The 17,655-nt window shown below is 45.7% G+C and overlaps 1 protein-coding gene across 4 annotated transcripts in view; it reads left to right on the top strand.

The window, feature by feature from the left end:
- Positions 1-17,655, top strand: part of LOC119445417 (uncharacterized) — a 199,906-nt gene that overhangs the window by 118,316 nt on the left and 63,935 nt on the right. Inside the window, exon 1 of one of the 4 annotated variants that reach the window (XM_037709706.2) lies at positions 9,324-9,536. The exons of the other annotated variants lie outside the window; for them this stretch is intronic. Coding sequence (XP_037565634.1) covers positions 9,456-9,536 — 81 coding nt within the window. The 5' untranslated portion in view covers positions 9,324-9,455. Of the gene's footprint in view, positions 1-9,323; positions 9,537-17,655 lie in introns of those variants that run through there. 4 annotated transcript variants of the gene reach the window in all.

The following is a 17,655-nucleotide window of genomic DNA, read 5'->3' on the forward strand; positions in this document are numbered from 1 at the left end:
CCTGTGCGAGCCCGCACGCACGCAGCGGCACCCATATTCTACAGCTACTAACTGGCGGGAATCAACACAAACACACCTCCTTTCTAGATCTAATGAAAGCTCAGACGCAGGAATAGCGTTTGAGCGCTGCCGCTACGCCTTCCCCGCTAACGAGGTATTTAACAAGCTGTATCCTTAACTTACCTCCTTCTTTTTTAAAGTATTTTTACCATTTAAGCAAATTGCACCTGTATGGCGCTGGTGTCTAAATTAAGGGATAATAACTAACGGGTGGCGTAGAATTTATTCATGGGCGCTTTACAAGCAGCACCAAATCTAAATGAATAAATCAATTGATCAATAATAATAATAATAATAAAAGTCGCCGTTTCGCCCGAAAGGCGAAGAATCAATTGCGACAGCGAATTAATAGAGAGCTATACGCAGTAAGGATATCAGTTTTATCGGCGGTATAACCTTGAACAAGTTCGCTTACTAACTGAATTAACAAGCATGGTGTCAGCGCGCGCAAGCAAACATGAATAGATCACATTCGATGACCGGAGACGACCGCTGTCAAAATGCTGGCGTGAGCAAGCGTGCCGGCAACAGCGAGCCAAGGTTCGTGCGGTCTATCGCTTCAACGGAAATTGAGCGGCGAAAGCACAGCGCATGCAAAGGTGGGAGCCGTGTGCAGATCGCTTTCAAGATACGGTGCGCGCGACCGCCCGCAGGCGCGGAAAGTAAAAGTACGCAGTTGCTGGCAGAGTAGAAGCCGCATCCCCTCCCTCTCGCGCTGCCTTCCGGCTTTCCTCCTTCTGCGTTCGAGATTGAGTTGCCAGTTCCCTTTGCGCCCGGTCGCAAGATACGCAGTTGATGCAGCAGCACAACGTCGCCCTCCCTCCCATCTCCCCACGGCCTTTCGTGCGACGGTCACGTTTGCTCACCGCCGTGCGTTCTCTCTCCGTGAAAGCACGCGTCTCTCGTGCGTTTTCACTAGCACATACAGCATACGGTGCCCGGCGACGATTTTATCCCCCTTGGACTTTATACGGAACCTCACAGCAACGGCGACGACGGTGCGGATGGCAGAAATCCGCTTGGGGTGTCCATATAACTGCTGTTGCAATAATAGTAGCAATAGTAGTAATAATAATGATAATAAAAGGGTATGCCAGTCCGCTATAAATGCGATCATGTGTATAGCAGTGGTCTGCTGCGCACAGAAGTCAATTTCATCTCACCAAATACTCCCACTAAAACCGGTGGCACTGCTCAACAGATTCAAACATGAAAAAAAAAATACTGTGTGCAGTGATTCTCTGAACGCAGCTTTTAAGCACCACTCAAGGAACCGCGCTTACGGGGCTTCGTTGCAATCGCGGAACACGAGACCACGCAGGCAGGGTGAAATTGTGCCCATCAGGAACCGCGAAATTGTCCGCCAGAAGACGTGGCCGTAACGCGGAAACCAAGCAGAACGAAATCGCGGGACGTGTTTTGGCCGCGCCGACGGCCAGTCTGGTTTACAAGTACGGCCCGCGATGACGACGACTTTGCGTTCGCCGCCGATATGCTCACTCGTGAAAGTGGCCTTCCGGTATTGCTTCCGGTTAATCATGCTTCAGATTGAACGTAATATTTATGTGCTTTTTTAGAATTTTCGTTGTCGCTGTCGCCTGTGGACACGAAGGAGCGTCGAACTTGCGCCCATGCAGAGCACGCTGGTTCTTATATATATAGAGAGCAAACGAAAGGCAGGGAGGCTAACTTGAGTGCACCCGGCTTGCTGAAGGGAACTGAATAAATGTGATGCGGGTGCGCTCAGAACAGTGCTCACCTCGCATTCAAAGACGACCGCCGAGTCCAGTCATCTTTACGGCAGCGCTGCTGTGGTGATTTTCAGTGCACTTGGCGGTCGAGTTCCACAGTGCCGAAATTTGTTTTTCTTTGTGAACGCTCTGTTGTTCAGTCGGCTTAAAGTGGTGTGTGAAGTCCCCCTTTCGTCATTAAAAAAAGAAGGTCATTAGATGAGGATATGTATATATGGTTTTGTCGCAATTAAAGATGTAGCACGAGGTTTTTTGCATCATGCCGATGGCTGGGCTGGGCTTATCGCATGGCAGGGCTGATCGCTAGGCAAAACTTTGCGCCATCAGAGCGCGGTTCTTTTGTGGTTGCGACTTCGAACCAAAGTGTACCCAGGCCTCTGCAGCAATAGCTGTTATGGACTACATTTGGAGAACTTACATTCAGCCTTTCCCTTATGACTTCTCCCTATGTAAATAGACATTTAGGTGCGTGTTAAGGAACTACAGGTGGTCACAAACTTATCCGGAGCCCTCCACTATGGCGTACCTTCTAACCCAGTGTGTCGTTTAGAATGGTAAACGCGGTTATTTAATTTGAGTTTGCTGCGTAACTGGCAAAGGCTCGCGACACTATACCATAGTACAAACGTGACTATCGCAACAAATAAGGTATTTATATGTAAAATGACATAGGTGGTAATGCCTATGCCACAGTATATTCGCCGTTTAAGATAAGCAAGTCATTAAGAGTAGAAAAAAAATAAAAAAAGGATATTTATTAGTCCTACGCTGTCCTCACAGAACACGGACAGCTTAGAGTGCGTGCGGAGGTGGTACATCTGACGGCCCATGAAAGAGGCGTTAAGCTATTCTGTATATGATCTCCGATTAAGCATACATACGGGCACACTACCTTGCAGCATGCTGAACCTGCCTGCATGCGCGTCTTGTAAGCAGCCTACCTTCATTGAACGACATCGTAGCGCCCTCCAGGAACCGGTGTACAAAACGCAATGAGCGATGGCAATACCTGCGCGTTGAATCTTCTCTTCGCGTACATCAGATATCGCAAGAGTTGAGTAATGCACATGTATATGGTACCCAACGCTTGTACAGCCGGTTTGACCGTTCGATGGCGCTGCTATCTTCTGTGCACTGCTGCACAGTAGTATATATATATATATATATATATATATATATATATATATATATATATATACAGGGTGGCCCAGCAATCATGCGTGACGATTTTGAAAACGAGGAACGGTGTTACGCGAAGCAAACCTATCGTGCGTATTGTTGATAGTACAGGGGAGTAGCCCCCAGTAATTTTTTCGTTACTGCGATTTAATTAGGTAATTGTAATTCGTTATCTTACTCGAGAAGTACTGTAATAGTTATCAAAGGGGCAATGACACAATTGTAGAGCCACAGGAAAAACTCCCGGTACAGCTTTCTGAAGCTCAATACGTGCTACATAAATTTGTTTTTCCGAATGTGAAAGAAGCCCGCGAATACACGCAGAATGGCCGCGCGACTAGCCGCTCGAGGCACTTTGCCTGTATTCGGGGACTTCTTTCACACTCGGATGAACACTTTTATGTAGCACGTATTGAGCTTTAGAAAGCCGTATCGGGAGTTTTTCATGGTGCTCTGCAATTTTCTCATTCACCCTTTCATAATTAGGACAGTACTTCTCGAGTCAGATAATGAATACAATTACCTAAATAAATCTCCGTAACGAAAAAATTATTGGCGGCTACTCTACTGTACTGCAAACAATACGCACTAGGTTTCATTCGCGTAACGCCGTTCGTCTTTTTTTTTTCATCGTGCTGCGTGATAGCTGAGACACCCTGTATATTTCTCGGTCTTTCTCTGCTTACCGGAAATAGTAAACGCGGTAGGAGTACCTTCCTGCAAGCACTTTAACTTCACGTCTCTTTCAATTCTCTGCAGCTCCCTATTTGTCGTGTTGACAGTTAGAACAACAAGTAAAAAGTTTGCGCATTGCTTTTATTTGCTATCTTAGTGTCAGCGACTAAGAAGTTATAGGTGACTTCTGAACAAGACTCATAACCACATGCACGAAAGTAGATGCATGATAGCTGAAAGACGCCCTGTGCCTACTCTGCTTACGTGTTGCGTAGCTTACCCACTGGTAACCTAATCTGTTGTCGTTAATACTCTGGCTGTCTTCCACTGAAGTATTAGAAGCGACAACAAAATCGATAGTAAATTACACCAGTCTTCGATAATGCGTGCAGACGCGTAATGCCTGATAAAGCCGGGGAAGTCCAGTATACTCCCTTTCACTACCCCGTCTGGCCTTCCGCAAAAAAAAATAAAAATTGTGAATTACGAAGGACGGACGTTTGCATGTGTCCGTAATCATCATCATCATCATCAGCCTGTATTTACGTCTACTGCAGGACGAATGCCTCTGCCTGTGATCTGCAATTACCCATGTCATGCGCTAGTTGATTCCAACTTGCACCTGCAAATTTCCTAACTTCATCACCCCACCTAGTTTTCTGCCATCCTCTACTGCGCTTCCCTTCTCTTGGTATTCATTCTGTAACTCTAATGGTACGCTGGTTATCCATCCTACGCATTACATGGCCTGCCCAGTTCCATTTGTTCCACTTAATGTCAACTAGAATATCGGCTATCCCCGTTTGTTCTCTGATCCACACCACTCCCTTCCTGTCTCTTAACGTTAGACATAACATTTTTCGTTCCATCGCTCTTTGTGTGGTCCTTAACTTGTTCTCGAGCTTCTTTGTTAACCTCCATGTTTCTGCCCCATATGTTAGCACCGGTAGAATGTAGTGATTGACCACTTTTCTTTTCAACGACAGCGGTAGGCTCCCAGTCAGGATTTGGCAATGCCTGCCGTATGCACTCCAACCCAATTTTATTCTTCTATAAATTTCTTTCTTATGATCAGGGTCCCTTGTGAGTACCTGACCTAGATAAACGTAGTCCTTTACAGACTTAAGAGGCTGACTGGTGATCCTGAGTTCTTGTTCCCTTTCCATGCTATTGAATATTATGTTTGCCTTCTGCATAATAATCTTCAACCCCACTCTTACACTTTCTCGGTTGAGGTCCTCAATCAATCGCTGTAATTCGTCCCCGTTGTTGCTGAATAGCACAATGTCATATGCAAACCGAAGGTTGCTCAGATATTCGCCGTTGATCTTCCCTCCTAAGCCTTCCCAGTCTAAGAGCTTAAACACTTCTTCTAAGCATGCAGTGAATAGCATTAAAGAGATTGTTTCTCCTTGCCTGACCCCTTTCTTGATAGGTATATTTCTACTTTTCTTGTGGAAAACCAAGGTTGCTGTGCAATCCTTGTAGATATTAGTCAAGATATTCTCGTATGCCTCCTGTACTCCTTGATTATGTAATGCCTGTATGACTGCTGGTATCTCTACTGAATCAAATGCCTTTTTAATAATCTAGGAAAGCCATATAGAGAGGTTGATTGTACTCCGCAGATTTCTCGATTACCTGATTGATGACATGGATATGATCCATCGTAGAATATCCCTTCCTGAAGCCAGCCTGTTGTCTTGGTTGGTTGTAGTCAAGTGTTGCCCTGATTCTATTGGAAATTATCCTGGTGAATATTTTATGCAATACTGAAAGCAAGCTAATGGGTCTATAATTTTTCAATTCTTTAACGTCTCCCTTCTTACAGATGAGTATAATGTTCGCATTCTTCCAGCTTTCTGGTACACTTGAAGTCGTGAGGCATTGCGGATAAAGGGCCGCAAGCTTTTCAAGCATGATATCTCCTCTATCCTTGATTTAATTGACTGTTACTCCATCTTCTTCAGCAGCTTTTCCCCTGGTCATGTCTTTCAAGGCCCTTCTAACTTCATCGCTAGTTATAGAAGTAGTCTCCGTATATTGTACATCACTTCGAATGAAAGTAGCTTGCCTGTTCTTGAGGCATGTGTAGGTAACGGCGCATAATTAATGATGCTGCTGTGAACCCTTATGCTGAGAAGAAGCCTTCAAAGGGGTCGCACTGGAAGCACTTTCCTTATTTACCGTGGCCGACGCTGTCTTCAGTATAGTTACGTCATCGTAGATAACGGAGCCTACTTTCTGGGTTAGTGGGAGGGCAATCAGTGTTGAGCAAACTATGGTCGGGTCAGTCGGCAAGACGGCCTCGGTGCATAAGCTATGCGCCGGAAATGACACCGGCTTAGGCGAAGTGTTCCGGAAAGGTTAAATCGGGGGATGACATTTGCGAGTGTATAGGTGGGCCGAACTAGAGAGCAGCGAACATGGCGGAAGTGACTGATGCGCTACGCTACAACTCCTATTCTGTATCTCATCTTGTCGTAATAAGTGACGAGAAAAAAAACGTGGTTCATGCTCATGCGCTCAATTACTCTTTATGTTTTGTACATTACTACTTGTGCACATTTTTTGCATTCGGCAAGATCATTTATTTATTTATTTATTTATTTATTTATTTATTTATTTATTTATTTATTTATTTATTTATTTATTTATTTATTTATTTATTTATTTATAAATACTCTTATCTCAATCGTGCGGCTAAATTGTTTATGAGGAAACTCACGGATGTTTTTCCATATACGAGTTATAGATTGATTTCACAGCGTTTTTTCTGTATTCTGTCTAGTTTTTATCTCATTGGTAGACTAGGGGTCCCATATAATTATGGCATACTGCATCGTACATAACATAATGATGTTATACGCAAGGATGCTTACATGAGGTGTAGGTAGCTTCAACGAACGCCTAAGACCTTTCATGCACAGCATTGCCCAGGAGCAACAGATTCATACGTGTTATATTTCCTCGTGAACTACTGTCAATGAATACACATAAAGCCATTTGATGACACGCCTGAGTATTCTAAAACTTTCAAAGGGAGACAGGCAGCGCATTGCCTGCTCATTGTTCTTGCAGAACAAAGGGCGCGAAGAGTTTTCGTCCCACTACCCCACGTGTGAACACTAGGTATAGGTAAATTTGGGCTGTTTCAACAACACACCAGTTTTTTCTAATGAATTTTTTTGTTTAGTTGGCCCCAGGCAACACTGGCGGTGCTACGCGTGGCATTCATGCACGTTCGTAATGTTTTGGACATGCATATTGAACCCGCAAGAAATGTTGTACCTCTGGGGCAATACTCGGCACTTGAGAATATGTTACGCATGCAAGCGCTTGTCGCGATGCGCGGGCAACATAAGAAGACTCTTGTATATCGTGAAACGCGGGTGTATTGTGATAGGCGTGTAGGCGTCTGCCGTGAGTTAGGCAGCTTTTGCAGCTATACAAAACGATCCAGGTTTTGTATATTGCTTCCTGTCTTTGTAATAGTAAAAAAGCAAAGTAATGTTAGTGATTATAGTCGAAGAGACGAGTATTTTCACAAATGAAAAACAAAAGTAAGAATACCGGACGTCCATCTCTGCAGCGACCCGGAGGACGCCGGAATTTAGCCGCGATATGGCCATTTTTGTTTTAGTTTTTTCACTGAAGCAGACCACACATCCTGTGGACCCGAAAGAGTGTACATAAGGTACGACGGTGCAGACCACTGGCTTGAATCCACCCTGATCCAATGGACTGCTTACCTGAACATACTTTTGTCCACTACTCCAAGTACAACGCGCATTTGTGGCTTCTGCCAAGCCGTGACTGCTCCAGGGCGTTCCACCAGTAGCAGAACCGCAAGTGCCCAGCGTTGCTCAGGAGCGAAACCTCATTCTCACCTTCCAAATGAGGATAACTGTTTTTTTGCACACAGGATTTGTTACGTCATGTGTGCTCCAAAGCAATCCGAGTGTTTGAATTTATTGATCTCAGTTATGGGCATCGAAGGCTTAGGAACAATAATGTGCGAAGAACCTTCGTCACTATGGTGTTTATATGTACAGTGCCCAGCGATTGAAGCGCGATACTCAGACAGCATAGCGGACGGTGCTTCTTGCGCCACCGGTGATCGCTGGGTAAACGCTGAGGGTGCCGAATGCAGTTACGATGCATCAAAGAGATTCTCGCTTTCTTGTGGCACAAAACTGCATCATCTCAGTGTCACCAGCGCCCACCGTTAATGGCACGAGAAAGTGCCGGCCACCATGTTGTCTGAGTATCCCGTTTCAATCGCTGAGCGCTGTACATTCCAAGATAGTTTCTTAGTAATCCACAGACAAATGTACGTGTTCAGTTAAATCTCAAAACGAAAACTATTAGTAGCAGTCTAGTAAAATGAAAAAAAGGTTTCTTTTTTTGTGAGCGATTTTCATATACACGGTTTTCTCGAAGTTAACAGACATTTACCATTGATTACACCAAAAAAATTCCCGTTCAAAAATGTTATTTAACCTTTCTTGATCTTGAATAGATTTCATTGTTTCGTAGACGGCAATCGTCTGCGTAAAGCTTCATGCTTATGTATACGTTGTCTTCAGTATAACTGATAAAGAGGAAGAAAAATCGAGGCTCAATAACAGATCTCTGGGGAATGCCAGAATGTACTGAAAGCGATTATGTGTTGACGTATTAGAGGGTCAAGAATTTTACAAACTGTAGAAGTAAGTTAAATACGTATAAGGGTACGCATTTGGGCTGGTTGGTTCATGATTACTAGACGACGAAACAGCACTGAACAACAGGACGAAGGGCGAGCACAGACGCAGGTGTCTGTGCTCTCCCTTCGTCCTGGTGTTCAGCGCTGTTTCGTCTTCTCGTTAGCAGTGAAATACGACGGCCACCTTAAATGCACTGTTTATTACTTGATTTATACACTGCTTTATTTCTGGCTTTTCTCCAGTCATCCGGCAGAACAGTTATCTGAGTCTTCTCTCAAAGACCTAGATCACCAGACGAACAAATATTTTGAACAGCACTGCGCGTACAATTAAAAATAAAAATGCATTTGGTACGTACACCATCAGGTCCAGAGGACTTTTGACATCGAAATCTAACACTGAGTTCCTATGACATAGAAAGGTAAAGACCCAAAACTACTCTTACAATTGGTGTAAGCGACTGCACATAGACTGTGGTACTCTCTTCCGAGATTGTCTGCAGTTCGAGCCAACATAAGGAAACCGTATTTCACATGGTCTTAACGTTCCTTCATAGGTGCTTGCATTGCAGCATGAAGAATTCATTTGCATAATTTGAGTATCGTTATTCACATTGCATAATTATAGCGTCGTTTCCATCTCAAATAATTGGAAACATTGAGACAGCTCTTAGCGGAAGTGTCGTGTTTCACGCATCCTACATTTCACGTCCTCGCTGGCGTCGTCTTCTGTGTGCTTATACTCGGATGCGGAAACGAGATAGTACACATCGCGGGCGAAATCCGCTACGCAAGCCGCGCTCGCAGTATCGACGAGAAGCGAAAACGTACTTGCCTTGTTCCCGGCTGTACGCACTTGTTATCGAGGCTGTTCCCTTATTGTTCTTTTTTTCTTCCTCGTGTTCACGACTGCACTTTTTTATTACAATGCTTCCCGTCGTGCGCGTCGCGAGCCGACGTCTGGTCTCTGGAGTGTACTACGGCGCCAACGTCTAGTGCCGCAAGACGATTCTTCAAGGCGATCGAAACGATTCTTGGGAGCCCTTTCCGCAGTGACACTGTTTATATGCATATGTTGAGGAATGCATACAACGTTGGCAGGCTGCTGTTTGCACCCCGAGGGCTGTAAGGAAACGCCCTTGTGGCTTCGACGACAGCAACAGGTGAGCGGAGCGACTGGATCTACCACAAGACAAAAAGAATCGTTCGCGCAAATATCGGGCCCGTTCTGAAACGATGCAGGTCCCTGGTCGGCTCAAATGGACCGGCGTCGTGCGGCTGAAAGAAGCAGTTGCCTTGTGGCCGTATTTTGCGATATTCACTCCCTCGACGCACAACAGTTTTGCCCCAGAAAGGGGGGAGGGGGGCTTTCTTTTGGGAATGGACTTTTGCATTTCGATAATGATATAGTGTTTGAAGGCCGGCGACAGAACTCGGCATTCGGTTTTGATACGATCTCTCTTTCTGTGCTGTGCATTTTTTTATATTCCTAGACGGTTTCCTCCGTCTGGTTCGAGAGAGTAGATTTCAGGTTCACAATAATTTAGGTGATTGCGCTTTTCGGCATTATTCATTCTCTTTTCGCAATGGTCTTGCGTTTCTTTCTGTTTATCGTCGCAAGCACCATTCCACACGTCAACCTTACTCGTTATCCTGTATCAAATAATGGCGCCTTATTTGTCTGGAATATGTAACTTTGTACCAAAAGGTCTTGTACCAATTTAATATGTCTTATATTTACTGCATATGCAAAGGTTCTGGTAGCCGTCTATGCAGGTTAGCAGGAAAGCGTACGGATTGTTTCTATTGCGAATTTGGGCAGGCGAGTAAAAAAAAAAAAAAAACGCGAGAAATAATCGATTTTGTGACGAAAAATATCACACATACCAAGAACCTAACATGCAACAACGAACCTATGCCATAACCTTTACGCCTCGTGTTTCCTCCTTCATCGTCCAGAAGTCCCGCAAGAAAATGAACGGAGAGCTTAGCCACTAATTTGCAGAATCATGCAGCAGAACTTCAGCAAGCGAACGGGAAACGCAAGAGAACCGCTTCAAGGAAGTGCGGCCGTCAGGGGAGTGGGAGTGGTCATTTATTACCGAGCAAAGCCATTAATCCGGGTCGTTACTGCGCGTAATTAAGCGCAGGGCGTGACTGCGTTCCGCCTCTTTGAGGCGTTACTCCGGTGTTCGGTATATACAACGACTTGATCCCTACGCGCGCGCAGCTTAATGATGGAAAACCGCGTAGATTAGCGGCGCTAACAGTTCATAAAAGCGATTACGGGCTCCTCTTGGCGATCTGTGCGAGTGGCCACCATCTCGTCGCCGTAAAATTCGTACCGCGCGTTTCGTTTCGGGCGCACTGACACGTGTGAGGACACAAGTTAGAGAGGTAGGCTTGCTCTGTACTTGAGCCACCATTGGTACTTTCCATTAACCTTTAAGATAAAACCTGTTCAATATATGAGCGCCCTGAAATCACAGAAATGATAAGCGGTCAATTCCTAGGACATTCCACACAACGGTACAGCGAGAGCGTGTGTGTGTGTGTGTGTGTGTCTGTGTATGTGCGTCTCATAAACACTGCCACCAAACATCTGTTGCACGATTTTTTGCTTTAATCCCTTCTTTCCCAAATTATTTGCACTGTTTATGAATGGCGCTTTGCTTCGAAAGCACGCCTAAGTTAGCTTTCTCGCACTAATTGTCGAGCCAGACAGTCGCAGATCCGTGAGGAGCAGTCTTAAGCCACATTGCCGAACGCATCGTGGCCGTCAATTTCGTCCGACAAAAAACAAAATGTGAAACTCGTTGGCTGATTGCTCGTCAATGCTAATGGACTGAAGCCTACTTGTTTATAGCATGCTTATACAGAACGTGACAGCATTGAGAATCGGACTGTAGGCCGAAGATTCATGGACGTAGGCCAATTTGGCCCGTTTGATTTCGCCGAATGGTATATTCACGTTGAAGAGCTCTGAAACAACAAAACGAGACCTATAAAAACGTAGTACTGGTTCCTCGCCAAACTGTTATTGTAATCCTCGTGCGCTCCTACGCAGCACTGATCACTGGCATACCGCGCGCTGCACACACAAAGCCGGGCTCATTTCGAGCTGTCCATGGCTCCAACTTTTTGCGGCAGGCGGTCGTTGACGACCAAACAATTACGAGTGGTGCTTCATTAGGCACGGGTTGCTAATTAATCGGCGCTCTCCGTTTAGCCTTCCTGCGTCGACCGTCATTTGCACCCACCGACAGAAACAGGGTGTTCTCGATTCATCACTGGTCACGGGTGATTGGGTGCTAGTTACGAAATTCTCTGGTGGCACTCGCTGTTTCTGTAGTAGTTACGAACGAGTCTGATGCCCTCCGCTGCGAATAAATTCCTTATGCATCATAATATCTCATATATCATGATGAAACCTTACCTATACCCTGATTGCAATAAGGATAAATGTTTTTCTGGTATAACAAAGGCCAACGCTATCATCAGATTGGAATGCAATCGTCAATACTTTATTGTAATTCTGGAAAAATAGCTCTAAAAGTGAACGTGGCGAATCACTGCACAGGTTACATCTGAATATGTAATGTTCAGGGTGTATACTGCTCACAAGGTGCGCACATTCTCTCTCACTGCGGTGAGGAAGAAAACATTTGAAAGGACGGACTGTTGGCATGCAATTATTTACACAGTAACGCAAAAGCAGACAGACTAGGAACGGAGCAGATGGGACACAGCACTGTGTCCCGTCTGCTCCTTTCTTCGTCCGTGTGCTTTTGCGCTAAATTGCATTGTTTATGCAAATGTTTATGCAAAAAGCTTGACAACCTTTTCGATTTGAAAGAACTGAGAGTAGGAAGTTCACCCGTCTAAATACTCCTACTCTGTGCGAGAAAACTGTGACATCGATATGGCTGAGCACTCACCGGTTTCCTTATTTAAGTGATAGACGGATGCGTGTCATTATCTTTCGTGTCACCAAGAACCTTCAAACTGAAGTTCCTTGATGGGATGTCTAATTATCTGCTCCTCAACGCTGCCGCAGCCAAAGAGCCGCTCGATCCACTTCAGCGACCTCAGCGAGTCTTCTATATGTGTGTATTCGCGTTGTCTTTCAAGTACACGATGCTGAACCTCGCGAAAGCACAGGACCCCATAGATAAGTGGTTTAGAAGTTTCATTCGTTGGAGACTAAACTGGACTATAGTGTCTGGACGGTACGAAGCATACGAAGCTACAAGCACTCCTTGCAGAACATAAAGAAAATGGTTTACGAAATTGTAAGGAAGCTATACGGGGGGGACGGCGTAAGTGCGGGCTGGGATGATCTCTTGTTAGACGCCTTGTGGGCGCGATAACGCTAATCCGTGTCTGCCTCGTCTGGCATGCGCGTGTGCACCCGTCTTGGATAAGATTCTGGCATCGAGTATGCGGCCAACTGCATGCTCGGTTGTTACGCTAAGCCGTGACTTTCTAACACGCGCCAAGCCCTGCCCCCGAGCTTGAGCGCAACGCCGACCTACGAGTGGAGGAACGCTCGGCCAGACTGACTTCAGAAGGCGCATCGTCTCTCGTTTATGCATCGATGGAAGCGAAGCTTGGTGGTTTCCGTCGTCAAGACATATTTCTGTTTCTTTCGTCCACGCGCTAAACTGGCGGCAGGCTTAAAATCAAGCTGCTCTCCTGCGCGCTTGCGATAAGACCTGCGTGGTGGCTTTACACGCTTCTATATGGCAGCTCCACACGTGGTTTCCAGGTTCTCCCGAGAAACTAGCGTCAGCGCCGGTGCGCAAACGCCCTCACTCTCCGAGGTGCGTAAGCGCCCTGCGCTTTCTGGCGTGGGTGTGTTTGTGTTCGTGAGAAAAAGAAAAAAAAGAACGAAAGAGAGCACATAAGGTGCACATGGCCTGCGGGTACGACGAGAGCTCCGCGGTTATGCGCATGAATTGCTCGGCGTCGTGTGGATAGTGTGTCTGCTTCGCGCTTGCTTAGTTTTTGTTTGTTTGTTTCTGCGACACACCGTTTCTTAAATGGAGGCGAGCGCCTATCTTCACGCCGCGATTGAAGCAAACTATTACCAGCTTTTTCGCCGTGATAACAGCCACGTGTGGTCGCGATTGCCTGTTGCAAAATATTGCTTGGTGGGTCGTTGTATGTTTGGCCTTCTTGATGCATTTTCTTTAAAGTTTTCTTCGATGTTGCGTCAGGACGGTCGCACAATGAACTGCCGCGCGGCGTAGCGTACAAGGCCCACAAAAAGACTGACGCTTGCTTGGATGCTTCGTAGGGGAGATAGCAAGCGCAAATAAGCGACTTATCCCACACGCTTCGAGGAGGTGAGACCGCGCAAAATGCAATTAGGCAAGCGCGTGCAAGAGTTGCGCTTAGATAAGCGTGTGTTAGTGGGGTAAACACAGAGGCCACACGGTTCTAAAAGCTCGGAAAGGGATTAGTGCTTGCGCCTAGCGCGTACGTTTCGCTGATACCACGGATTCCACGCGTCCCCTTCACAGTCGGCTACAGCGGCGATAAGAACGAAGAAACTAGGAATGCGTATCCAGAGATATTGTGGAGCGATTTTACTCGGCCGAACATTAATTAAGCTGGTCGTACGCGTAAGAGACGACCAAGGTGCACTGCACTTAGTCGCCACGTTAAAAATTATACACGTACGTTTCTTCTTCTTTTTTCTTGACAGCGTTTCTACTTTGTTCGATCTCTTCTTCTGTTCGATCCCTGCTCGTCAAATTCGAAGAGGCTTGCATTTAATTTCAAACAATATCAGAACCATATATCTTCTGACTGTTGTAGCTAATATTATCGAGGCACGCATTCACTGGATGACGTTCTGAATTGATTATGTTCCGTCATTCTGTTGCAGATTTCGTTGGGAGATTTATCTAGCGGTCTGGTTTGATTTCTTTAACCTTTATTCTATTACGTAAGTGCGTAAACTGTGTTTTTTCTGCTTCCTAACCGTCTTAGACTTGTTTTCTCCCAATTGCCTCTTTCTTGCGACATTAGCATGCAACGTGTCCTACTGCGCAGCAATCGCGAGAAGTGTGTCCTAAAAAGACTAACACCAGCCGCAATGCATCCACGACATACATCAAGAGTACAGCAAAATAAAACACGCACGGAAGGTAAAATTTCTACAGGACTCGACATGCCGTCAAAGCCTATAGGCTCGTATGAAAACCTTAACCTCTATATTGTAGAGCAGAGGCAGGCCGTATCTCGCGCCTGTTCGCAATTCTCGGACAATCCTATGGCAAAATTATTTCGAGGCATCTTGAGGTTATTTCGCCACGTAATGAGCCTTGGCACGAGACGGTAACAGAGCGTGTCGTTTCCATCTGTTATATACCTCCAGCCGATTGTCACAGAAAAGAATGAAAGCCGTTTCATATTTTACGAAACGGGTGCACGGAATCGGAGCAGCCCTCGCTCCAGATCATTAAGCTCTGATGAATTTCTGCGCTTTTGTTCTCGGTTTGCGATGAATGCAAATGGGGAAAAAAGAAAAAAAAAAAAAGAAGAGAGACACTGGCGAAGAGGGAGATAGAGGGAGAGAGATAAATGTTTTCAGATTAAGAAACAAGTAATAATGATAATCTGCCTGAGTCCAATGGAAAAGGGAAGACGAATTAAGCGAATTTCAGTGCGTAATCCCATTTCGCGCTTTGCGGTAAGCTGAAGTAACTCGAGTCACACGGCACCATGAATTCGCGCTACGCCGGCATCTCCACTCATACAGTATTGCTCCTTACAGCGGCTCCTATGCAAACCACCGGTTTTTTTACTTTTTCGGTAATCTTCCGGTCGCCTTTTACGTCAGGTTTGTGAATATACACATCAAATTGGTGTATGTACAATAAACTGAGTTGCTCAAAAAAAGAAAAAAATATAACTTGTTTTCTTTCGCGCATTCCATGCCACAAGAACTTCCGCAATTAGTTGTTGGCGCGATGAGGACGTTTTCTCAGGAATTTAGGCCTTAGAGACGTTAGTTGAAAAGAAGTAGCTGACGGCAGGCGCAGACACACATCATATCACGGCCTATGACATTACGTGTACAGCTGAGCTCGTAATCATTTTCCTTGCATAGCATGACCCCTAGCGCTGCCCGTTAAGCTTGCGCGAATCAGAGGTCCTCCCGTAAGCTCGCACGAACATGCTGAACACGCGCCCGCTACGTACTCCACCGGTCTCTCGCATATTCATTAGTTCGCCCCTCCGGGAAGGTTGCATTATTTGCCGCGTTCGCACCGAAATCTCGCTCCGGGCACCTCCGCTATCCCGCACACACGTGCCAATAGGTAGCTGCCTTTTCACGAATCTAATTCCCGCCTCCTACTCCTAGGAGCTAATTCCTGGAGCCGGTTCCGACGAAGATTGCGAATAATAAAACCATACCCTCATCTCGCCTGGAGCGCCATCCCTTTGTCAGTTCCGCGCAAGTACCGGAGAAGCAATACTAGGCTCGCAGGCCAACTCAAAAGCTCACTCTGAGACGACGAGGGGAGGTTCTGCTCTGACTTAGCGACAAATCGCTTAACGTGAATACTTTAACGAATGCTTCCTGTGAAGATCGCCCACCTCTGCTGCTCCTTTTTTACCGATAGTGTAACTGTTTATTCACTTTTTTTTCAGTACTGTAGGAAGCTGAAAGGTGAGCATGGCGTTGGGAGTGAATTCTTTTTGCGAACGTAATTCGGCCTTACCTTGTAGTCACTAAATGTTTTTAATGTTTGTAGCTCTATATCAAGCATGATTAAACCTACTTAGTCAATAAGGGAGTTTGGCTGATCCACATTTGAATAGATAGCGCTTAGCGTCAGAAGATGAGGCCCAGGGGGAGGAGTGTTTTTAGTCCCTTGCCCGGGCATTGAGTTGCCTGCCCAAATATGTGCTGCCACAGCAGCAGCAGAATCCGTGTGAACTCCGCCGCAGCGCATAGCACTGTAGTATTGCGGAAGCCGACGTTACAAGGCGCTGAACGGTTTAAGTAAGTGCGGAAACTGCTGGAGCTACGAACGTCGAAGTGCGCGCCATTACGAGGTGTTGTTAAGACGTTCAACGTCAGACAGGCATCCACGCGGGAGCTGGCAAGCTTCACTTGAAGTGACATCTCGATGTCAGGTCTCTCGAAACTGTTTCTCTTCACTCGAGGATACGTCAACGACAAAAAAAAAAGGAAAGGAAAAGAAAAGAAGAACCTGTGAGTGCAGTTTTGCTGTAAGTACGGACAGTAGTAGATATAGCTCGACGTTCGAGGACCGTCGCTTGTAGTTGTTGCGATTTCTTTTCCACGATTTTACTCCGTGCCTCGAGATGTCCTTTTGGAATGGTGCGCCGTGTGTGCCACTGTATTGTAAGGTTCCGCTTTAGATTTTTTTTTTCAACTTGGAGTTCTAGTTGTTCCTTGTTGTCATCGAGAAATATTGTTTTTAGATGACCCTGCCAGAAAAGAATCGTTAAATTTTCCTTTTCTCTAAAGACGTACTTGGTTCTAGCCTTCGTCAGATTTGGCGAGGAACGGCCGACAGTTTCTTTGTGTCAACTTAGAAAAGAAAACTGGACGAGTTGGCACAGATTGTGCCAGCAGGCCGCTCTGCCATTGTATGAGCTCTCTGTGACCTGCAGATGCCTAACAAGACGTCCTGGTGTCCTACTTTTGTCGCCAAGTTTAGCCGTAATGTTACCATGAACAATTGTGTATCCATGGAAGCCAGTCGAAATATGGGAGTCACATATTACCCTCGCAGTTTATTTTAGACTGAAAAATTTATATTGCGGTGTTTAGCGCCCTGGATTCGCACAGTGGTTTATTAGGGACGCCGTGTATAGTGGATGGCTCGGGTTCAGTTTTGACAAGCAAACACTATATTTATCATGTAGGGAAGTATGCGAGCGTTTTTGCATTTCTCCAAACGCGCGACCTATTACTCAGTTCTCTGAGTAATAGACTCCGTGACGCTACACACTTGCAGTTCTGCTCTGTCCACATGGGTCGGCAAAGCTAAAAGATTCGACGCGGGATTTCGAGCTGTGTTTCCGACTCTCTTATTTTTCTTTGTCCGCAAATGCCAAAAACTTTGTACCATGACTCCTCACTCCGTGAAATGCTAGATTTATTGCCTCAATTGCTGGGCTCACTGGCTCAAAGAGGCGACGATTCTGTATTGCGCGCTTGAAGAGGCTAGCATTCTTGGAATTTCTGACGGCAAAGGAATAATGACTAATGATAAATAAATTATGGAATTTTAC

Source organism: Dermacentor silvarum, chromosome 3, assembly GCF_013339745.2.
Source record: "Dermacentor silvarum isolate Dsil-2018 chromosome 3, BIME_Dsil_1.4, whole genome shotgun sequence".
Classification (NCBI taxonomy): domain Eukaryota; kingdom Metazoa; phylum Arthropoda; class Arachnida; order Ixodida; family Ixodidae; genus Dermacentor; species Dermacentor silvarum.